At 37.3% G+C, this 23780-nt stretch overlaps 1 protein-coding gene across 8 annotated transcripts in view; it reads right to left on the bottom strand.

Annotated features, from left to right (window-relative positions):
• Positions 1-23780, bottom strand: part of CNOT2 (CCR4-NOT transcription complex subunit 2) — a 94987-nt gene that overhangs the window by 29708 nt on the left and 41499 nt on the right. For 4 of the 8 annotated variants that reach the window (XM_068935539.1, XM_068935564.1, XM_068935547.1 and 1 more), the window contains one exon: positions 9894-10016. In XM_068935539.1, coding sequence (XP_068791640.1) covers positions 9894-10004 — 111 coding nt within the window. In that variant the 5' untranslated portion in view covers positions 10005-10016. Of the gene's footprint in view, positions 1-8498; positions 8547-9893; positions 10017-20452; positions 20532-23780 lie in introns of those variants that run through there. The other 4 variants (XM_068935513.1, XM_068935503.1, XM_068935520.1 and 1 more) reach the window with 2 other exon arrangements.

Below are 23780 nucleotides of genomic sequence, written 5' to 3'. Positions count from 1 at the left end.
AACTCCAAAAGCACACTCCTCATTCAAACTAACATGTTTGTTAAGTATTGATAAACACTGATAAGACAAGATGATACAGTAGTTTTTAAAAAAAGGAAGGCTAGACAAGTAAAATGTTGAGGGGGAAAAAAAAGTATCGAATTTTGACAACAGAGAAAATCCTAGAACGTGTTTCAAGACATGACAAATTATGATTCCTTTGAAAGAATAACGGAGAAAAAGTTCCAAGATACCCCCACAGACAAGGAGACGGGCAACAGAGGCAACGACAATCAGACACGCAGGTCCAAACAGCAGCCACAAAGTTCCAGCAGCTTTGGGACAGATAAGCAGAACAGTTAAGCCAGAAAGAAGATTCCATAAAAATACCTGCTCAGGCCGTGATAGCATGTCTTTATAAGAAATGAAAGATGGTACAAATCGCAGCATAAAAATATTTATAATGTTAATTTGGATACCAACAAAAAAAATTAAAAAACTTAAGAGGTATTAAATTATTTGAAAGAGAGGAAAACAAGATCCAATCTGTTTTATACCGATTACTATTCAATTTTTAAATCCAGTTAAAAGAAAAAGAATGGCAAATAACATTTAATGAACAATACTCATTAAAAATTAGATTTCCTTTTGAAACATTGCAAAGTAGGTCACATATATTGTGCCATTTGATTTTACACGAAAAGTTAAATTCAAAATGACTTGTAGAGAAATGCTTAGAGACAACCACAATAAAGATCAAGTATCAAATTCAATAAGCCTAACAGAACTAGCTTTAAAGTCATAATACACTTAGAATATCAAGGGTAATTAGCCTCAAGAAGAAACATGAAATTAAGAAAAATTTGGGTGGATCTGTTCCATCAAGATTAAATGCAGCATTGCTCAAATCTCAGGAAGAGGGAAATGCTGTAAGGATATAACTCTTATTCTGTCTCTAGTTGATTTAGCAATATGCCAAAATACCTTACCAGCATTCACTGTTTTTCTGCCATAGCTAAGCATGCAACAATCTAAAATCCTGCCTTAATTTTCTACTATTTCCACACCATTTAGGTCAACAACAAAACCACTGAATTTGCCTAAACGTTAACGTATGCTAGGACCTTCATTTACCTTCACAATCCTTGAGTCACTATACAGGCTTCTTGAACTTGGGCTGCCACAGATACTAAAGATGCAAGATGAATACTGCCAACAGTATTAACAACATTCCTTCCAGCAGTCTGGAATCATTAAATTATTTTATCTGATTATGTCACTGGCCACAGGATAAATAAAATACAACACTTCTCCAAAAGCACGCTTTTTATGACACCAATAGCTTTTGCTGCAGACATACAAAAAATTCACTCTTCCAAGGTCTGGCATTCGAGTTTAATCAATTTGCCAGTGGTCAACAACTACAAAAAACAATTGTGAAATAACACAGGATTTTTGTTCCTATTCTAACTCAGTATGATTTAATTAAGTAAATCATATCAGTTGGCCTTCAGTTGTACATGTCAGTAGAAGACAGAAAATGCTTAAGACTTGCACCTCCAGTGGGGCAGACATCCATACAAGCAATACCTTGTGCAACATAGAGAATGCATCTTATTCTATTGGCATACTGAAGGATCAATATTCAGTATTTGCATACTGAGGGACTTGATGATAATCAACTAAGATGAGAAAAATCAATTTACTCACAAGTCTCAAATGATCACAGTCCAATTCTGATCACATAAGATTCTGCTTCTAAACCAAAATTAACTGATGACCCAAGCAGATGGCTCCATTGCTATGGACTGGCCCACACTAAAAATCAGTAAGCCGTAATATACCATCAGACAATTTCCTACCCCTAGTGATGAACTAGATTTTTACTGTACCTGCTTTTAGTAATTCTTGATGGGGTTAACTGCAGTAAGTTTACTTAGGAGGGCCAACATTATCCTGAAAAAGTGGGACCAGCAGTTGCTTGAATTTGCCAGTATGTGGAAAAAGCAGCAGCTTCCTAAACTCTCTCAGGAGAGAGGCAAATGCAGGCTGCGGGAAGGTTTAGAGAGCTCCCACCTCTGTCCTCTCCTGCAGCATCCTGTCTCTTCCAAGCCAACCGCCAGCTAACTGCGGGACAGCTGTGTACCAACCATAACTGCTGTGGCAGCACACCTTGGCATGGAGGGACAAAGAAAATTCATTAAAGCAACATTCCTGCCAAAGCCCTACACCATGCAGTTATATCTGGAAGCCCCTTTCTTAACCACAAAGTAAGGTGAAGTTAAAAGATATCAATGCAGCATAGGAAAATCAACTCCTCAAAGCAAAACATGTCAGAATGAGCAAATAAGTTCGAGTAATATCTGGGCTGATGAAATGATGGTTCTTCCACAGGTGCAAACATAAGCATCATTTTGTATCTGCACTACTTTATTTCTGGTATCTGCCATCTGTGCTGCACTATTTAATAATAAAGCAGCTGACCCACAGCTTCAAAAGGAGAAAGCGTTATACCAACAATGTTTAATAAATAATAATAAAGTCAACAAATAACTAGTATGAATTAGACTTCTCATACTGTCAGTTTAAAGTTTAGTATTATTATTAGTCCTATATTACATGGTACTTTTTATACAATATTCACAAAACTCATGCACTGTAAGAAAGTTTTTCCACATCTCAAAATCAGGTATCAGTGATGAAATTCTGAAAGTCTGGTATTTGGAGGGAATTATTGGCAAGTGAAATTTTTACTAATATACATTATTTAATATGTGAAATAGAAAAGCAAATACTGGGAAGTACATGAAATTTTACTATATCTTTCAGATGTCATCGTTTAAGGTTGTGGTCTCCTGCCTTCACTGGCCCTTGGGAAGCATGCTGAGCTAATAATGCACCGCAAGCATCGTATTTTGCACTGAACCTATCTGGAAGTTCCCTGTTGCTGGCAGCAGTATCTGAAGTCGCGATGACATTAACTGACGGTGTTAAATGACAGCACTTAACATGGCTATTAAAATAAGATTTTAAAAATGAATTCTCTCTGTATAGAGACATTCAGTTTGAGGTTATGATGTATTAATGAACTAAAAGATTCCTGAAAACTTGTCACAAGACACCACAAAAAAATTCCATAAACATTTAAGCACTAGGACAACAAAGCAAATGTTTGATTGGAATAAAATAACTGCTACATGCCGAAAGTTAAAAAGAAAACACAAAAAAAAACACAGGGTGAATATGTAAAACACCAGTATTGCAACACAGTTTTAAGTTCAGTGAGTTGAATTATTGTATATGAGACCATAACCTCCTGCTCCTAGCAGAGCCAGACAATTTTATGCATGGAATGAATCTGGTTCAAGGAACCACTTCAAACGCTAATGCTGATATATACACACCAACGATTTTATATTGTTAAGTGGAAATCTATTAAATAGGGTTCTTTGATAAATACACCACTTCACACAGTGATTTAGTTCTTTCGTAAAACATCAGTTCTAAATACCACTGAGTTTATATTTAAGTGCTGCAGTCACCAAAATTGAAACTTATTTTTTAATCTGAAATATACGTCATAGATAAGTGATCTGAAATAACTCAAAATGTAATTCAGAGATGTATCTTCCTTGCAAACTGCATGACAGAATATGCAGACCCCTCTTCCTCTCTAAGAGGAGCTAGTTTATCATGTATTGTTTCATTTGATATCCCCATCCATATATTATCTTATAGGTGAAATAGTAAGAGTATGCATTTTGTAGTCTAAAACGTTGGCTCCCTGTTCGTCCTAGGGAACTTTAATCAATGAAAATACAAGTTACAAGCAAACAACAATAGGTTCTGACAAAGCTGTACTACATTAAAATACATGAAAATTTCCTCAATTGTTTTTAACCTCAGCCCATGGAAGTTCTTTCAACTCTTTTCAGTTAATGGCATTTGACTTTTTATTCATCTAAAGTTTGTTTTTATTTATTTCACATATATTATGTACTGACTAAAAGATGCCAAGTGAGTTTAATCACCCTCTGGGAAGGTAAAGAGCGATTCCATTGCTTTGGATGTTAAAAATCTCTGTCTCTTCAGGGAAATAAAACTTAAGCTAGGCATTTCACAAAACAAAAATTGCAAAGGAGTCCACTATTCACTCAAATATATGTTCACATATGATATAACGTGCTGGAAAATACTCATTTTCCTTTTAACATTAAAACACATTGTGTTAATCTACTTTTTCCTAAAATAAGCTTTCATTTTTGCATAAATGGATCAAAACTACTCTAACTATGAAAAGTAATTTTAGTGTAAATTAGCTCTATTAAACCAGCCAGCATTAGTTTTAATGCTTCTACTGCTTCTTCTGATACCAGAGGATTCTGTGGGAATTTTTCTTAAATACTTAACAACTGTAAGTGCAGCATTTGAACTTTAATTATGACTCTGACTAAGCTAACAGACTGTCATACAATGACTAAGGCAAATGCTAAGCAAGATGTCTTGGGAAACAAGATTACACAGGTTTATTCAGAATCCTAACAAACAGCGTTAGAAAGTGCATTGACTAAGCGGGAATTACGTGGTATGCAGCGACCCCAAAACGAAAGCTGTCTCCACAAAAGTGACTGAACACATTTAGTTTCCTAAACTTTGCAAGAGTCTGGATCTCAGTCTCCATGGTAACCTAAGTCTTGCTTCAGGGTTCTGTCGTAAAAGTACTACCGCTTTCTGAAGCTATACGTTTCAAAACACAACAAAAAACAAACAAACTGAAAAACTTTGGAACACCCCTCTGTTATTTGATGATTACTGTGTCCGCTTCAAGAAAAAACACTGACATGTCCCTTCATGCAACTGGATATGCAACTGTTTTATGATAGAGGGAGGCGGGAATTTACTCATATTACAGACATGCTACTATTCCTTAAGGAGGAAAGATCTACTGAATCCCAGAATCCGTGAGCAGGCTCCCAGAACCAGAGTACCATGAAATGGGTCATTATATCCAAATCTGAGGATCTCCTACTTCAGGAAAGGTAGTGTCAGGGAGCCAGATTAACACCCTGTGATGAGCCAACTCTAACCTGCAGGCTACATGACTTGCCCCAATGTTAAAAATACATTTGATTTCATAGAAGTCATGTTTTGAAAGAACTGAGCTGCAAAAGAACATCAGGTTTCAAATGAGAAAGTCCAGAATCTGTTAAAATATTAATATTTTCCAGAGAAGAGAAGAAGCTTGGCAAACTGACCCCAAAAAAGTGCAAATTAGAGAACTATCACCCTAACCCCTTTGTCATCTGTTGAGCAACTGGGAGAGAAAATGAATAGGCCCTCGGCCAAGAAAAGGAAAAAGCATTCAGCCCAAAAATTCTACCAACTTTTCTCATGTTTGGGCGGATCTTCATTAAAAGGCGTGACTGCCTACAACCAGATTTGTGACTGCCGTTCAGAACAAAAGAAGATACTTACTCATGCAAGGCATACTTTAGTTATAGAACTTCTTACCACAAGACGACATAGGTGATAAAAAGGCTTCAACTGTGAATGGACAAATTCATAGAAGAAAAGTCTACTACAGATATTTGCATGTAAAAAGATACCTCTTCCTAACCAGAGCCCTCTGAGCTGTTAACGACCGATGGCTGGACATATATCCTGGGGACATAGACTACCCTGTTCTTACGTCCTCCCTTAGGCATCTTCAACGGATTAGACCACTACTGGGCTAGACTGGCCAAATCTCAAGGGGCATTTCTTATATTCTTATACACGAGCAATCAAAGAACTTGAGACCAAATGAGCCCAATCTATTACCAAAGCTGATAGGTTTTTTTCTTATCTAGAGATAGTAGGCTCAAAAACATACCAAGCCTTTGACTTCCCAATGTATACATTATAAATCTCCAATAGGGGCTACTCACACTATCCAAATTAAAATGCACGTACCCTCTTTTCTCTACAGTGATTGTGCTGAATGTCCAGACAGCTCAATTAAGTTGACTACATTGGCTGCAACTAAACTCTAGAACTACTCTGCGGGCACAGTATGCACTATGTATCAACACAAGTCACAGAAACACCTTCGTTTCAAGCCAAATCTGTTCTGTTTTCTACAAGTTCTATAAAATACCTATGCAATTTCCTTGCCAAAAGATTGTGATAATCGATTATCACAGAGTGACTCTAGTGCAGGAAAATTCGTAAAAGAGCATTCAGGGATACATTATGTTCCATTTACCTACTTATCACAGCAAGGCTTCTCATGACTATAGAAACATTCAGTGACTCAAGGCAAAGCCAACCATGTACTAAAAGGAAAGCATTAGATGAGCAGAGCAGAATCTAACTTAAGCAACCACTATTTTGTGTCTAAAACAACAGACCCATGCAGCACCCATCTGAATTTGGAAGTAAGTGCATAAATGAGTAACATGCAACTTCTCCATTTCAACTATCATACCAATCTTGACTGTCTAACTGCATTCCTTCGTGGGGAGAAACAGGTAAGTTATTAAAATCTTTCGTTTTTTAGCTAAACTGAGACTCTAAAATACAAATAACATCTCCTTAACTATTTTCTGATATTTGTTCCTGCTTGGGGAAGTCTTCAAAGTTTAACACAAGAATTTAGCACCCTCTACTCAGCTCACTTTGCCTTCATGTAAAGGAAATTCTTTTAAAATTTCAAATCAACCAAAACAACCAGTCACAAGAGGATTACAGCAATGGTCTATAAAAATCGTTTATTAAAGGCATAAGAGATTTTTTCACATAGGTCCTAAATGTTTTCTTAACCCAGTGAATGTAGACTTATTTCTTAATACCACCAAAAAAACCCTCCAACTCAGATGCTGAATGAAAATAAGAAAGACGTCCTCATAAACTCCCATCCCAGGCAAATTAGCATGTGCGGTCACTGCACTCAACCAAAAAACAACACCTCTTCACAAGAGCAAAAACCTCACTGTAAAAAGTGAGGGTGAAATCTAAGTTCCAAAACGTACACAAAAGACTATGTTTGTAGTAATAGTCCTTATTCCACTCTATATTGTGGGGAGTTTTCACCATTCAGCATGTTCCTCTGTGTCATTTCAAAATTTTGTGGCCATACAGAATTTCATAAAGACTGCATGTGTAAATTCTCAGTAACAATTCCTTGGAAAGTAGTAACTTTTATGTCAGAATTAATCAGACTTTAACAAACTGACAAAGGAAAAAAAAATCATTTCTGGTACAAAGGCAAACTCAGAACACACTTTAACCTTTCCCATGCAGCAGAATTTAAGGAGCTATTTACAGAGAACTTCCCTCAGAACTACTCTATTCGGGGTTGGAGGATCCTGTAAGATGAATGAAACATGGGCATTAGACCAGGATTCACAGGAGGAAAAAATAAATTAACCTTAAATTGATTTTTGTAGATTGATAGCTAAAACCTTTGGAAGAAAATTAATTTTACGTGTTCTCAATAAAGATACATAAGAAACCGAAAATGAAAAGCCAGGGAATAATTTGAAAGTTTTAAAACTGTATCTTGCTTTGATAATTCTACTGTCTGCTATCAAAAGAGGCACAAAGGCATTTTTTAATAAGCTTATAAAGAGAATCTGTATGGTAGGTTTTAATCTTATTTGTCAGTTCCATTTTCTGAATATGAAAATGACTACTCCTTTCCCCAATATTTCCTCTATTTTTTCCATACTTGCCTACTCCATTTCAATATAGTTTTGAAGACAAAGACTGAAAAAATGTTTCAGGATCTAGAATGTTGAAAGTTTTTCCCCTCCCACATGTTCATAATACTGGGTCCAGATTTTGAACGTATTTACTAGTTTACTACAAGTCCGAACATGAGCGTACTCAGAGGAAATTCTGAGCAAACTTATCTTTGTCTGTCATTATTAACTGCTAGCCAAATAACAACACAGTCAATATATTTATTGTGCCCTCATACACATAACACTATCTTTAGCACAAGTCCAGTTGAAAGACTATTTGAAAATGTGGTCTTTTTAATTTGAAAAGTTTTCACAGCTGCAAAGTTGGTGGAACAACATCAGTGAAACTGAAATAAGACAATCACCATTGTAAACTTTCATCTATTGTGAGCCAAATGACACACCAAAAGGAACATGTAAATACATAATATACATTTAGCTATACATGAATGATCAGAGGTGTACAAGACAATGTCAATATCACCATCATATATTTATTTTGATTAACTTAAAAAAAATTGTTACAAGAGCATATAATTGTTTGAGATTTCATAAGCATAAACTCAAAAAAACTAACAGTCAATAGTGAAGCCACATACACAAAAAGAAATCCCTTAACAAGAACCTGGAAATAAAACTTCAGAAAGCTTCTGCAAAAATTACTCTTCCATTTCATGTCGATATGACATCAGTCTTCTCTGCCAACTACAGCAGCTTCTATGCCCCATTTTGTCCACTTCTCCCACAAGCTTTCACGCTTTCTCATTTGTCATTCCTGATGTCTGGAACACCCACCTTCCTTCTCTTGAAGTCCCATCCTAAGATCCACTTCTGCCACATTGCCTACAGAAAGAGTAGGCAACTAAAACATTCATTCACTGTGTCAACAACATGCCAAGCATCAGCTTTCACTGTGTAGACTGTACCATACTGTTAAGTCTCACTTTATCTTTCTCACTACCTCTTAATCACTTCTCCCTCAATGCATCAAATCTAAAATTGGATACATAATATCTGAGAACCTGCTTGGAGAAGTAGCATCTACCTTTTTTGAGAGTGTTGGCTGCACCTCTAGGTGCACACAAAAAGGAAAATAGTTCAACATTATAAATATTTCATCGCACCTGTGTGCATCTGTGATACATGCACAAATACGTGGAGATACATAGGAAAGCATAGGCTATTTCATGAGAAACTTTATCCTGTAGTACACTTCTGTCTTTTGCTGGGTCACCTGAAATTTCTCTTCAATCTCATTGAAATAACTTATGAAAATGAATCTGAAAGCAGCATAGCTATTTTTGTTTTGTTTTTTTAAAACCTTTTCCTCTAAACTTATTTCTTTCTATTCTTGAAAATCTGAGTTAAACTAGCCAAAAGCCTACAGAAAATGTTTATGTGCACATAGGTCATGATCTATGTTCACAACTACCATGGAGCAACCATAATTTTCACTGATTCTTCAGAAATAATACGCTTAAAGCAATGATTCCTTTTTTAAGATCTGAAGGGGAAGTTTTGATTCCATTTAAATGAAAAAATAATCTAAAATAAATGTTGCTTACAACATATTAAATGCAAGCGTACTTGTGACAACGTATACTGTCCTTCAGTAGACATGAAGTTCAAGTTGTGCTTTCAGTATTTTCTCCCATTAAATATTTTTACATATCACTCCATATGATGGAAATACTGCACTGACTAATTTATTGCTCCTAATAATAGACACAGCTTAAAATAACTCCAATGCAGTTTTACTAGGTAATAATGCATTACCAAGCAAAACAGTGTTTAAGAATGTTTCGTTTATAACTTTGTATCATTACAAATGGGAGAAATATCTAAATTGGAATACTTGAGCAGACAAACAAGCTTGCAAAAGGCATGATCAGAAATGATAAAGAGTTGAAGATATATCATGTAAAAACATCTCATACAAGATGTAAGCACAAAAGATGATCAGTAATTCATTTTAATTTGCAAATACATTTCCTACAGATGAATTAATAAAATCCTGGCAAGCATACAGCTGAAGCTTTAAATGCATAAACACACTAGAATTAAAGCACTTGCCACTGAAAACAAAGTCTTCTACAGCTTACAGCTAAATGAAGCATTTCTCACACAAGTTTTATGTGCTTGAAACTAACTCACTACTAAAAGTGGAAAAAATAAGTTTATTCAACTTACATCTTTTTCTGACCGATGTGGGAACATCGATGATTGGCTGTAGTACATGTTTTCATCATGGTAGTCACCATCAACCCCCTCTACAAACTTCTTCCTTGAAGCACCAAACATGCTGTTTGTCACCTAAATAATAAGAAAAATGATTAACCTCCATATATCACATATTACTTGTTTTGAGAAATACTTACTGGTGTTTGGCCGGCCCTATTTGCTTGCACAAATATTCTGAAATGCAGATGGCCAAATAAATACCATTTAAAACTACCCTAGCTAGTTCTAATAAACTCCTCAATATCATTTGCAAAATACAGGCCATTATTCCTGAAAGCTATCTGGAGGTCTGTCGGTATGAACATTACATTTACCTTGTATTACTTGAGTCTCATAATAAAGTTGCATGGTGCAACACAAGAAGGCTTCTTGCAGTCAGCATAATTTTAACATAAAGTTTTGAATACAAAATTTCAGAATAAACCAGACTTCCATAAGTACCCGATTCTGTGAAATGAAATTCTTATTTGAAACATGAAGTTCCCCATCTCTAGACAAATGTCAGTATCTTTCCTCTTTTCTAGCTCAGAGAATCCCAAAGCACTAATTTCCTAAAAGTAACAAATTCAAAGACATGCCTAATACATGGATGCAGGTTAAAATACATCTATGCATATAAGAATAGTTAGAAAATTTGTTTCTAAAAACTTGAAAACTTCCTTCCAAAAAAATCTTTCTCCCCCCCCCCCCTTTTTTTTTTTTTTTTTTAAAATGTGCGCCCAGTGTAATACCTATTCCCACTGGGGTTTTCATCTGACAAACTCAGAACGGACTGGGAATGGGCGAGGGGGAGAAACACCCATCGGTTGGCTTTAGGGAGGGGTTGCTGGGTTGGGTTATGAGAGTTACGTCCCGTGACTTTTCATGCAGGTTTATTTGAAACTGCAGAACGTTAGATTAAAAAGAGTAGCTTTCTTAATCACCTCCCCTCCACCCCCAGTAAATAACATAAGTCTTAAAGAAGAAAGTTAACACACGTTCTTTAGAGCTCAGCCCGAGCCACCCTTCCCACCTTAACAAATAAGGAAATCACTCCAGCGTCGCATCACCACAGCTCTGGCAAAAAGCCCTCTATTAGGCTATCGCACAGGCAGAGCCATAACCGAGTCAGAGAAGGCCAAGCTGAACCGCGCTCACCGACGACGTCCCAGACTGGTGAGGTGATTACAGGTGACTCTAACCAACCGCCAGAATTTATTTTGCCCTGGCTGCCAGAGGCACGCTCACGCGCGCACGCACAAGCATAAATATCATTGCTTAGGCAAGAACGTGAGATTGGAGAAATACCAAACGTGCAGTTGGTCACAGAACCTTAATTCTTTAGAAAATGTAATCCTGCAGGAAGGTCGTACAATGTCGCTAAAGCACCTACCGCATACAGTGTGTATTTATACATCTGACTTTTTATTTGTATAAAAACATACATGTTTGTCAAGTCTATAATCTCTCCGGCTAGAAACTCTACGACAGTAACACAGTGCAGACTAACCAAGTCCTGTTTTAACCCACCAAACCAGCGGAACGGCAGATGAATCGGTCAGGACAGAGCAACTGGGCAAGTTTCTTATGTCAAAAAGGGAGATTAGAAAGAATGGGGATTTTTAAGATATTACTCAAATCTGAAATACTGTTCTGTATAACATGAGCATTTAAACAGATCTTTAAACTGCATTTAGCTTATGAAATGCTCTGAACCATAAGGCTCACTACCCTCATCACTGACAGCATTAACTAAATTACAAAAAAAAAAGAGGGGGAGGACTTTCTTTTTTTAAAGAATCTTTTTCTACTACCTTAGGCTCATGCTTTAAATTGACCAAATTTAAAATCAAATTTATTCTGGTTGGCTGCAATAATAGTTTACTTTTAGCTCAAAATCCTCTTATCCTTACTGACACCAAATTACTCTGGTATTTCTCACAGACCGTGGGTAATATATCGCTTATTCAAATTTCGCCTTTACTGACTAAGGCTTCTGAGCAATATTTAATAACGCAACTGCTTCTACACTAGGAACAACTTACCCCCGTGATTTGCATGTCATAGCAGTTTTGACTAAAAGTAGAGTCAACATATGGGATGCATTTAATACAGTTATAATCATGGAATTTCCTAGAAATGTCCAGCAAGACAAAAGTGTATTCAGTTATACTATTCTATTATTCTGTTACAATAGCTTTTTGGATATCTAGACCACTGATGTTTCCAAACAAATTTATCATCTGTTACACACATATAAAGCTACTGCATACCTTCTGCAGATGAAAATATCACATTTTTGGAAAATATCATAAAATACAAAAATAAGCTCCCAAACTGCTTGCCTGTATTCAGCTGACTTTCACACTTGTAGTGAAGCTTTCATTACTCTCTAAGCACATCCCACTGTGCTAATCCCCTCAGAACGCAATTATCACCTACCAGATGGAACGGGACATTTAACAGGCTAAGGGGATTAGTTTGTCCTTTGCTCTGCCTCAGTAAAGAACCGAGAGAAGAGCAGTTGGCTTTAACCACTGCAAACAGGATAATGAAATGCTTTGGTGAAGCTATCCCTAGCAATGATGATGAGAAGCTGAGCTAATCAGCCAACTACTGCTCTTGAGAAAGATAAAGTGCAGTTTCTCAGAGGTCCCTAAGAATTTTCAGTACTCCTTACAGTACCTGGGATGAAGGAAGAAAACCTTTCGCCATGTAAATTATCTCCTCTTGTGATTGGTCCTGTCACCGGAAATAACAAAATTTCATTGCTCATTTAGCAAACAATAACAATAAAAATATACATGTTGTGACAGAAAGCAAGAGCCACTGAGATGTACGCTGGAAATTCAAAACATAATACCTAACTCAGAACTACAGTATAGGAACTCTATATGGGAAAAAACAATTCTGTCTTTGAGCCGGTACCTTTTGATCTTATTTCCACAGAGACTCACACATGGCTGTCTGGCTGCATATGCACTGTAAAGACTTATGAGTCACTCGAGTAAGGTCAAACCTTTGAGTCACAAAATATAAGCTTAAAGCCACCGCAAGAAAAAAATATCACTATGAAAAACAGAGACATAATATGGAGTGTACATACTGAGAAGCCAAAAGATATTTATACACTCTCCCCAAAAACTGAATTTTCTAAAAGATTATTTCCTATATTGATAATTGTGTAAGAAGGAAACTAACCAAGATTATGCCCTGAAGACTGATAAAGTGCACTGCCATGCTGTGGAGTCTTTTGTGGAGTCTTAAAAATACATAGTTTAAAAAAAAAAAAAAAGAAAAAAGAAATGAAGAAAGCTTTTAATAATTAGTTTAATTAAATATTGATATTTTTATTGGCAACTCATATTTCTTCATGGTATCTACCCAGACCATGGTGATGACTCCAGAGAGCAGAGCGGTGCGTGATTAGGATACATCTACAGGAGGAGAGGGAAAGCCTGAAGAAACATGGTTGGCATCAATGCATCTGATTGCTTTGAAGATCTTCAAAAACTGAGCAAGAACTGTGACTTTTTGCAAAGACCGATACATCTTCACAGCAGTATTTTTATAAGTGATTTGGTGTTTTTTCAATGCTGCCAAGTGAAGTAGTCACGCGCAGTTCTCAAGCTGTCCATTCTTCCCCAGAGGGAAGCAATAGAGGAGCTGAAGGACATTCCAGCAGCTGCGTGCACATGTAACAGGATCTTGCTTAACTAAAAGAACTGACACTTGTTCTTGGGGTGAACTGCAGCATGGATCACACCTGAGAAATGCAACACTGCATTTCGCACGCTTCCAGTCCTTTAAGAAAATTGATTAAATGAGGCAGTGCTAAGGTCCAGTAACGGCAAAGGTAGGAACTGGGATGAAAGATTGAAGTTGCAGCCACCATACATAGTCTAAGAACAAACAACAGTTAAGCAGCCTAACATTAATGGCCAATTTATCTACTTTCCAGTGGTAATCAGTGACTATACATGGCTGGTAAACTTCTGAGTAAGAACATCTATCTATGTGTAGACTTTTAAATATTACAGCGAGTTTACAGAATGAAGGTGTCAGATTGTTGTCAAAAGAACAGTAGGCACCCTCCTAGTCACACTAACTTAGTCTAACATTCATTGACAGATTTATTACTCAGTCATGCTACAAGCGTATGCACAGATATTGAAAAAACGCTTGCAGTACTACTTCTTAGAAGGCCTGGCTATAAGTGGGGTTGTGCCAAATGCAGGCAGACCTATGGACGGAATGCAGCTGCTTTATTTCCTAACGACAAGAAGCCACCAGAAAACGCCATACACAAAAATTACAGCTCCTTTTTAACCCAGGACAATGTCCAATCAGCTACAAAAGTTAATACAGCAAAGTTCACGCTGCACTTCAATGCAAGAACTGATTTCTACCTTTCACCTTATCATTCTAGATCTTGTGAAGGTACAAAAACTCAAGTCCGTGTTAATTTCAAAAGGATTTAAAAATTGCTTCAAGTCTCTCATTCATACATATATACATACATACACATTACTCAGGCTAACACCATCTTTCAGACATGGTACTCCAGTTCCACGGGGAGGTTAAAAATTAAGAATTCCTGTCTACTTAGCCTAATTTCATACCTATCTCTCTTCTAATCTTGTAACAAGACTACTTTCCCTATTCTCTCATGGGAAGTCAGCCCTCTGTTACACAAGACCCGTTAGTGGAGTAATCATTCATTAAAAATGTAAAAGTGGTGCAGTTCTGTCAACTCATTCTTTATCACGATGTTGCAGTGGCACAATTCCCACTGACAGACTAGGGGCATGCCTACAAGCCCATGAGCAAACACTATAAAAAAAATTACAGGGAACAGAGGAAAGAAAGGGAAGGAACGGCAGAGTGCTGCATTTTAGGATGGAGTTTAGAGAAGTAAGCAGCCATACTGCCCCAAACCACTTCCAGTTCTGATCAGATGAATACAAGTGCTTCTTTCAAAACAAAAGCTCATCATGTGTCTGAAATTTGACAGCAACTTCAAATGAATGTTAATCAAAGAAAAGCTGGTCCCAAGACCTTTAAATGTTTTTATAGAACGTTTCCTAACAACAACCACTACGTAGAGACCAAAGGTTCTTCAGGTTCTTGCCTGAAAGGTTCTAACCTGAAGTATCTAATAGGTGGTTTGCTGCAGTCATTTACTTTTACCCTTCAAACAGTACATAACACTGCAACCAATAATACTTATTTCTGTGCTATTAGGACAGTATATAGAAAAAATAAACCTTTCAGATTTCCAGAAAAACCCTTTTCATTAGAAGAAAGACTGCAGTATACTTCAGCACACAATGACTTCTTTGTTAACAATGACTGAAAACACATTGTTGACAAAAATCTATCTATAAGGAAAAGTTATTTAAACTTTTGTCTTCATAAGCTGCAATATGATCTTCTCTATAATGATTTGTAAACTGCTGATGTGGCTGGATATGAAAACTAAACTAATTTAATTAATATTTTAAATATATAATTTATTTGCCTCAGGCTGCTAATTATCTTATGTTTCTGTTTTTGCAATATTACTACAGGTAGTGCCCAAGGACAGCTCACTTGTAATATTAATGTAGCCCACTCTAAACTAAGAGAATTCTATGAAATCTCCCTGGAGAATGAATATTTTTAATTTTGCATACGGCAGTGAAGTTGCTCAAGTTGCAATTGATTAAATTCCTCATCATCTTTATCAGAGCAAAAAACTACATGCAATAATACAAGTCCAGAAAAAAGTTCAAGACTTTTAGTCATATTTTTTTTCTCTGTTCCTCAAAAGGCTACAATATTTGTGAAATGCACACCATCATTATGCGAGACAGTAATTGCAGATTGTAATCTCTGGCGAATGTTGCATAGTTTCCACCCATCTATAGATGAGGGTTTCTGATGTCGCTGTTTAGTAACTTTGTTTAATCAGAAATAATTTACTCTATCTTCCTTTTCTGCTAAAAACAAATGTTTTTATATAAGACAGTATACTTGCATATCCAAAGTATTTGTGAAAGGGTTTATTTAATGAGCCTTTCAGTGAAAAGTAAAATATCCATTCAATTGAATATCACAGGTTACATACTGGTAGCTACTGAATCACCCTGCAATTTAAGTCAAAATATAGAATTTAGAATACATCAGAAAACACTTTTACAAGATAGCATTAATTCAATTTAAAGTGAAAACAGTTACAGTTTATGATCCTACTTCTCAGTGTCAAAAGGTAATTCCAACCTGGCACAAACTCGAATAGACTGTAAATTGACTATCAGCTTGCCAGATGTAAGAGAACCCTCAAATCTCAACTCTTTAGTGATACTTTATAGTTATTAAAAAACAAATGCATGAAAGGAACAAGAGCACAAATAAGGAAAAATATATTTCCTTTTTTAGGAAAAGAAAAGGAAAGGAAAACAAAGGAAACTTGTTTCCTCATTTAGCTTCTCAGTCATAGTCACTACATTTCTCCAAGGTGACCGATAACCTCTAACAGAGTATGCTGTATGCTTATGATATAACAGTCCTTCAAAAAGCAACTTTACAGTATCAACAGCACATGAATATGGAAAAAAGAACATGGAAAGAGTTCCATTACTTTTTTTGTTGTTTGTTAAAAAGTATTTTTCCTTGAGGAGCTTAATATCGGCACCGATTTGTAGTCACTGTAAGCACACAACAGTAAAATATGCATTTTTGTCAATCTCGATCGCTGGCTTTATTTTAACTTATGCATTTTCAAGTCCAAATCTCAAAAAAATAGAAGATTGAAATGAAGACCACCGCAATATATCTGAGAAACAAATCTGTCAAAAAAACAAAAAAAACCCCACACTTGAATGTTGGATAGCCTTTAGAATAATCTCACAGTATTTGTGTCATATAGTTCATAAATGGATTGTTTTTCAAATTCATAGAATGCTTTAAAAAAGCACAGCCATAAAACAATTATTGGTTTACAAACTTACTTAGGTCAAGTTTCAAAGTAACTCAAGCTACTGCCTGTCTCCTCTAATAAACACTGCATGGTGTTTCCTTTTGAAAGGAAGCAATATCACAGATGAGATACATATTAAGTTCTATGCACTTACTCCAGACAGAAATTGAGCATGAAGGAAGTGAAGAACATATAATTTCAGAATATCCTTCATTGCTATTTTCCAAGAAAAGCCATTTACAAGCTACAATTTTCCAAGTGCTTTGCAAAGTATAACAATGTTTTCAAAAACTACACTAAAATTGTGAATCTCTGCTGTATGCAAACTATGTCATATAAGTGTAACCGTCACTAAAATCAAAAGCCACAGAAATTCCTATGACAAAGATCTACAAACTGTTTTAAACCTTTAATCACGCTTAACTATTATGAAATGAACATTTAAAAACGCTCCTGAAATAAAAACAGCTCAGGAGGAACAGGAAAAGCTATCCTTCATCAAAATGGAATAAAAGAAAATCAATATCAAAATTACTACAGGTACACTTCAAAATTTAGATTGTAAGCAGCTCCAATCGGTTTCATAATACGGTTGACATGAGGCCCATTCTGGGACAGACGTCCTGCAGGCTCTGTTCCCACTCACTGCAGGTCCAAAACTTGGAAGATTTAAGAAAACTACAGTGGTTGGGGATACAACTCCCCCCTAAGCTATGCGGATGCCTTTAGGGACCTACCTGATCAATGGCAATGCACTCACAAAGAGAAGACGGAGGCCAGGAAATTATCTTTGGACATGCCACTCAAAAGTATCCAAATCAGCACAGAGAAGATGCTTTGAAAATGAGAAAGGGAACGAAAGAAATGAACATCTGCAAAAGTGACCAGAAGAGCAAACAAATTACCGCTCCCACCTGATCAGCAAGGTAGGGAAACCCAGAAGACGCCAGACACGTTCCACCTTAGCTAGTGATGGGACCCTCAGGGAAGCTGGACCAAGGGTGCCCTTTGCAGACAAGGTGATGAAGTCACAAGTCGTGACTGATAGGCACACACGCATGCACTCTCACACACATACTGTAAAATGTACTGATGGATTATCGGTTGAAGACAGGATTTAAGAACTTTGTAGACCAGGAACAATGATAACTTAATCTGATAATATTATAAACCTAATAGTACTTACTCAATAATAAAAGAAAACAAATCAATATACCACCTTCAATGGCCTATACAAGTAGATCTTCCCACTTTGTCTTCCTAACATCATTTGGAATAACTACATTCCATTCAAGCCTAATGCTAGCTCTACATTTAATTTAGCATAATACTTTTGACTTCCTATTATGAAATGCTATATGCTTGGCTGTGCAGCACCATTCACTTCAAAAGTTTTACCTACATATGATCATATTTTAGAAGCGAGTGACAATCATGGCAGCAACTTAAGTATGCAATACACTGTCTGATATACCTCATGCTTTTAAATTCAATACCATTTTAAGTATTCTGGTTGCGAAAAACAATGGAAAGCTTAAAATAATTATTTACTGGCATATTCCTGTCACCTACTCATACTCCCAGAGACATGTACTATTAAAAAAAAAAAAAAAGAAACTAGTTCAATTTATTAAAAAAAGAAAAAAACTTTTAAAGTATGTTTTCTGTTGATAGCCTATCAAGACAATTACCAGATAAACATACACCATCCATATATTACATTTGTTCATTGACTTTCCCTTAGGAACACCAGAGCAGAAATTAATTATGCTAAGGAACCAGATTTAAATAAAATTAAGTTGAGAAACCAAACAAGCTTCTGAAGTACATATATTGTCAAGGGAAAAAGAAACATGAAACAGTGCAAAACCATGATGTCATCTAATTCAGTTCAGGAGAAGTAATCAAATTTGCCTGAAATATTCTTATAATAAATTTGTTATTACAGTGGCACTTGTCATGGCTCCTCAAAGTTTATTCTGTGAGTTTCCCTCCACCAGTATTTTGCATCCTACCCATGAACAAATTCTCACCGGAAGACATCAGAATAAATTCATACTTTTTTTTTTGTTTGTTTGATAACCTTGAACTCATCCTATTGTGTAATTCAGAAATGCACTGGTTGACAGCTACTTGCAGTTTTCACTAACAATTGATTCAACAATTGAACAACATTTCAGTTTTTTAAATGGACTGCATTAGAGCTTTGGAATATTTTGCAGATAGAAACAACTTTATCTTCAGTTTTATACCTTAGTAAGCTTTTTTTGATTAGCTGGTAGGTAGATTGTTTGCTTGTTTTTGTTTTAATGAAAAGGCACTTTGCCTGTTTGGAGATTCCAAATTTACTCAGATGCACTGTGAAGAGTTCCTTAACAGGACATATGTACTGATGAAGTCCAGCTATAAAAGATTTGGAGATCACATGCAGCACTAAGTTCTTCAGAAATAACAGAATCTCTTCTCCCCCTCTCCCAAAGAAGGAAGTCAGAACATAGTATTTTCTTAAACATCACGTTACTCAGAGAAAACAATATAAATTCATAAAAATGCAATTTCTAAGTTCAGCACAACCTGATTTGAAGACAAATACATGCTGCAAATTCTGTGTATGGTCAAACTCACATGACACAGTCTGCAATCTGGACACTAAATGCAGGCTTTAAAAAAAGTAAATAAATAAATAGAACTAATTCCTACTATTCCCTCTCCTTTACCAAAATTTAGGGCCTGAGTATGTGCTGCAGACTAGCTCAGTTCCAATCCCAAGGTGCTCTCAACCAGGCTCGTCACGATAGCTGGAGTACCTTTAGTTTAGAGCTTGTTTGTGTCCTGCTAACTTGGAGAGAAACTGAGTAAGTGCAGATATACTTGAAAACCCACCATTTTCGGTCACAAGCATAACATGGTATGTTAAGGCAAATAGATTATAACCACTGCTACCTGAGAAAGAAATCCAAAAGGGAAAAAAAAAATAAAGCCTTTACTCAAGCACATGTAGTAACAGACTGGTTACCTTAATGACAACTGCATGACTGAGCAGCAAATAGAAGCTCCAAAAGGGTAAGTATGGGTTGCCAGCAAGACAACAGTGACCTCAGAATTCCTCTCTCCTCAGCTTTCAGCCCACTAAACCTCAACCAATACAGACAGGTGCGTGCAGAAGAGTCACTACACCCTAAATGCGTAAAACTGGGATAACATTTACCTTTCTCAGATCATGCACAGTTCCTGCCTTTTTGCCTAATGCAGTTCTTGATTTATGGGTACTTATGTCAACTGGTAGAGCACACGGAAGAAGCAATTCACCTCAGATAACAGAACTGAAATGTTTTGCACTTGAAACACAACTACTCAAACTGTATCAGCAGTAGCCCCACCATTCTCTCATTACGTGGATCCAAGTGTTTTTCTTGAAGAGTAAAATGTCCAGAAGCATCTGCCTTGAGAAAAAAATAATAGAGTAGACACACAAAAGTACAAGTTTCAGCGAGAAAACACTGCACCAGAGAAGACTCTTCTCAAAATTTTTCATATTCTCATTAGCACATTCTGTATTGATGCTCACCTATTCCCGGCTTTTGAAACAAACACCTGTGCTTTCCCAGCTTTGGACAAAAAGACACACATTTCACTCACACAGGCACCTGTTAGAAGAACAAAAGGTTCTAAACATATATATTCAAGGGTTATAAAACACCAGAAGTAAGGTACTCAAACAGCCCCCTGTGTATTGAGAGTCTTAACTGCAGGATCTCAGCTTAATTTCTCCATTGAACCTCTGCAGCTAAAGAAAAAAATAATATTATTTGTTGAATGTGTCGTCTTACCTTTTATGCCCCTATTTGCACTTGAACCCAGTTCTGAAGAAGAATTAAGTCTTCAAAGACTTTTCTATCCTGTTAGCAATCGCAAGATCTAAGTGCTGTACTCAAACATATTTTCACAGCATCACTTTGGGAGTATATTCTCGCCTCCTCTCAGGATTCAGAGTCTGGAATTTGCTTCTCTCATTCTGCCTCAAAGGTTTCCTTCCAAAGCATCTCATTTCAGCCACCACCCTCCATTATTCTCCCCTTTTCATCTGATCTCAACTGGCTCCCATTCATTTTGCTTTAGCAGCCAGGAACAGCAAACTTATGGAAAATATACTCTGTGTGAAATTGTAAGTGGAACACATGCAATCTTTGGGTAAATTAACCTCTTAAAAAAGAAAAAAACAAATACAAAATCAAAAACGGCATAAAATCCATACCAACCATATTCAAACCGTTCTCAGAGATTTAGAATGGTAATACAGTCTATGTATTTCTCATACAGGCAATAAGAGTCAAGCGTGACACAAAGGCCACCAGTTAAACAAGCCTGTACTTCCTACTCAAAAAAAACCTATGCAGTTTTGAAATTAGCTACGTACTACTTTAAATAACTTCAGCTGAAGAGGGGGCATTGGGGAGACAAGATAGGCAGCCAAATTAGATGATGGGAACAGGAAGTTTCAGCCTGAAAAAAAAAATGTCAAATTTGTATAAGCAACTGAAAATAGGATATTTCAACAGGGCAATGTCAATGAACTACTAAGGTACTGCTATTACCAAGTTTTGTTACTGTATTATCCCTCTGCTAGAACGCAGTGAAACAGGACAGTGATCTTACTAGTACACGTTCCATGATACGTATGTGGACACTCACAGAAAAAAAGAACCTCAAGGGACAGATATACGCTTCTATAAAAGAATTAGGCAGGGTAAGTGATAATCAGGCAGTAACCAGATTTACAATCCTAACATACTGGTTTACAGTATCCCCAGAGAGGACAGTGTAAAGAACTGGAAGAAATTATGGTTTCCTAAGTATTTTCATGAAAAATTCAGAAAGCTCGGGGGGGGGGGGGAGGGAGGGGGACTACAACAAGAACTTTAACTGGCTTTCATTTTTCACTGGTATTCAACAGACACCAAATATTCGAACAGATTTTTAAAGAGCAATTGGAACAGGAAGTTAAGAAAGACTAAGTAGGACTTCTGCTTCACAATAAAGACTGAGTATGTTGCCACCATGCTAAAATATTTCTTCTCTACTCAAGTACTTCTTCAATAATAATATGAGGATATTTTACTATCTCTGATGTTTGATATCCCTCCTAGCCACTCAGCACCTTCCCCCCCCCCCCCCCCCGAACAACAGGCAACACAGATGATGCAGACACAGACAAACAGAGCTCAACCTGGAAAAAGAGCCAGGTGCTGATCTAGTCAAAGTCAGCTAATTACTCTCTCACTCAGCTTCCACTTGTAAAGCACAGATAATCGCTCCCAGTATGAGAAATGATACAATTACCACATTAAAAGGTTTCTGAGGTACTCCTTATTGTGCTGATGAGTCCCATAATATATTGAAAAACAGTGATAAGATCCCCCCTAAGCCTTCTCTTCAGGCTGAACAGTCCCAACTCCCTCAGCCTCTCAGAACTGGACCCAGCATGCCTGATGTGATCTCACCAGTGCTGAATAGAAGGGAAGGATCACCTCCCTCAACCTGCTTACCAGCACTCTGCCTAATGCAGCCAGGACACTGCTGGCTTTTTTTTTGCCAGAAGGGTGCATTGCTGGCTAATGTTCCACTTGCTGCCCACCAGGATCCGAAGGTCCTTCTCTGCAAAGCTGCTCTCAAGCTGGTTGGTCCCCAATATGTAATGGTGCATGGGATTATTCCTCCCCGAGTGCAATGCTGGCCCCAGTATCAACCCCTTGGGGACACCACTAGTAACTGGTCTCCAGCTGGACTTCATGCTGCTGATCACAACCCTCTGAGCCTTGCAGTTCAGCCAGTTTTCAATCCACCTTACTGACCACTGATGAAGTATAGGTTAGATAAGTTTGTCTATGAAGATGTTACAGGAGACAGTATCAAAAGCCTCACTGAAGTCAGGATAAACAACATCCAGAGCTCTCCCTTCATCCACCAAGCCAGTCATCTCATCATAAAAGGCTATCAGGTTGGTTAAGCATAATTTTTCCCTTCATAAATCCATGCTAACTACTTCAGATCACCTTCTTGTCCTTCACATGTCTGGAAACAGTATCCAGGATTAGTTGCCCAGCGATCGAGGTGAGGCTGACTGGTCTGTAGTTTCCCAGATTCTCCTTGCCATTCTTGAAGACAGGAACGACATTTGCTCTCTTCCAGACCTCAGAAACCTCTCCCAGTCACCATGACCTTTCAAAGATAATCAAGAGTGGCTTCACAACAACACTGGCCAGCTCCCTGAGCACTTGCGAGTGCATCCCATCAGACCCATAGACTTGTGTAGGCCCAGTTTGTTTAAGTGTTCCCTAAGCTGACCCTCCTCCACCAATAGTAAGTCTTCATTGCTCCAGACTTCCCCTCTGATCCCAGGGGCTCGGGATTCCTGAAGACCAGTCTTACCAACAAAGACTGAAGCAAAGGCAGCATTCAGTACCTTGGCCATTTTGGTGTCCTTTGTCATGAGGGCTCCTCCCTCACTTAGTAGTGGGCCCACATTTTCCCTAGCCTTCCTTTTGCTGCTTGTGTACTTGTAGAATCCTTTCTTGTTGCCCTTCACAGCCCTTTCAGGTTTCAACTCCAGGTGGACTTTAGCTCTCCTAACCCCATTCCCGCACTCCCGGGCAGTGTCTCTATATTCCTCCTGGGTCACCTGTCCCTGTTTCTACCTCTCAAACACTTCCTTTTAACATCTGAGTTTTGTGAGCCACTGCTGCTTTGTCCATACAGGCCTCTTGATGCCTTTACTCGATTTCCTTCTTGTTGGGATGGCATTCTTGAGCTTGGAGGAGGTGATCCTTCAATATCAACTAGCTCTCTTGGACCCCTCTTCCTTCCAGGGCCATATCCCATGGGATTCTTCCAAGCAG

Source organism: Struthio camelus, chromosome 1 (assembly GCF_040807025.1).
Source record: "Struthio camelus isolate bStrCam1 chromosome 1, bStrCam1.hap1, whole genome shotgun sequence".
Taxonomy (NCBI): Eukaryota; Metazoa; Chordata; class Aves; order Struthioniformes; family Struthionidae; genus Struthio; species Struthio camelus.
This window is presented reverse-complemented; position numbering and strand designations above follow the sequence as displayed.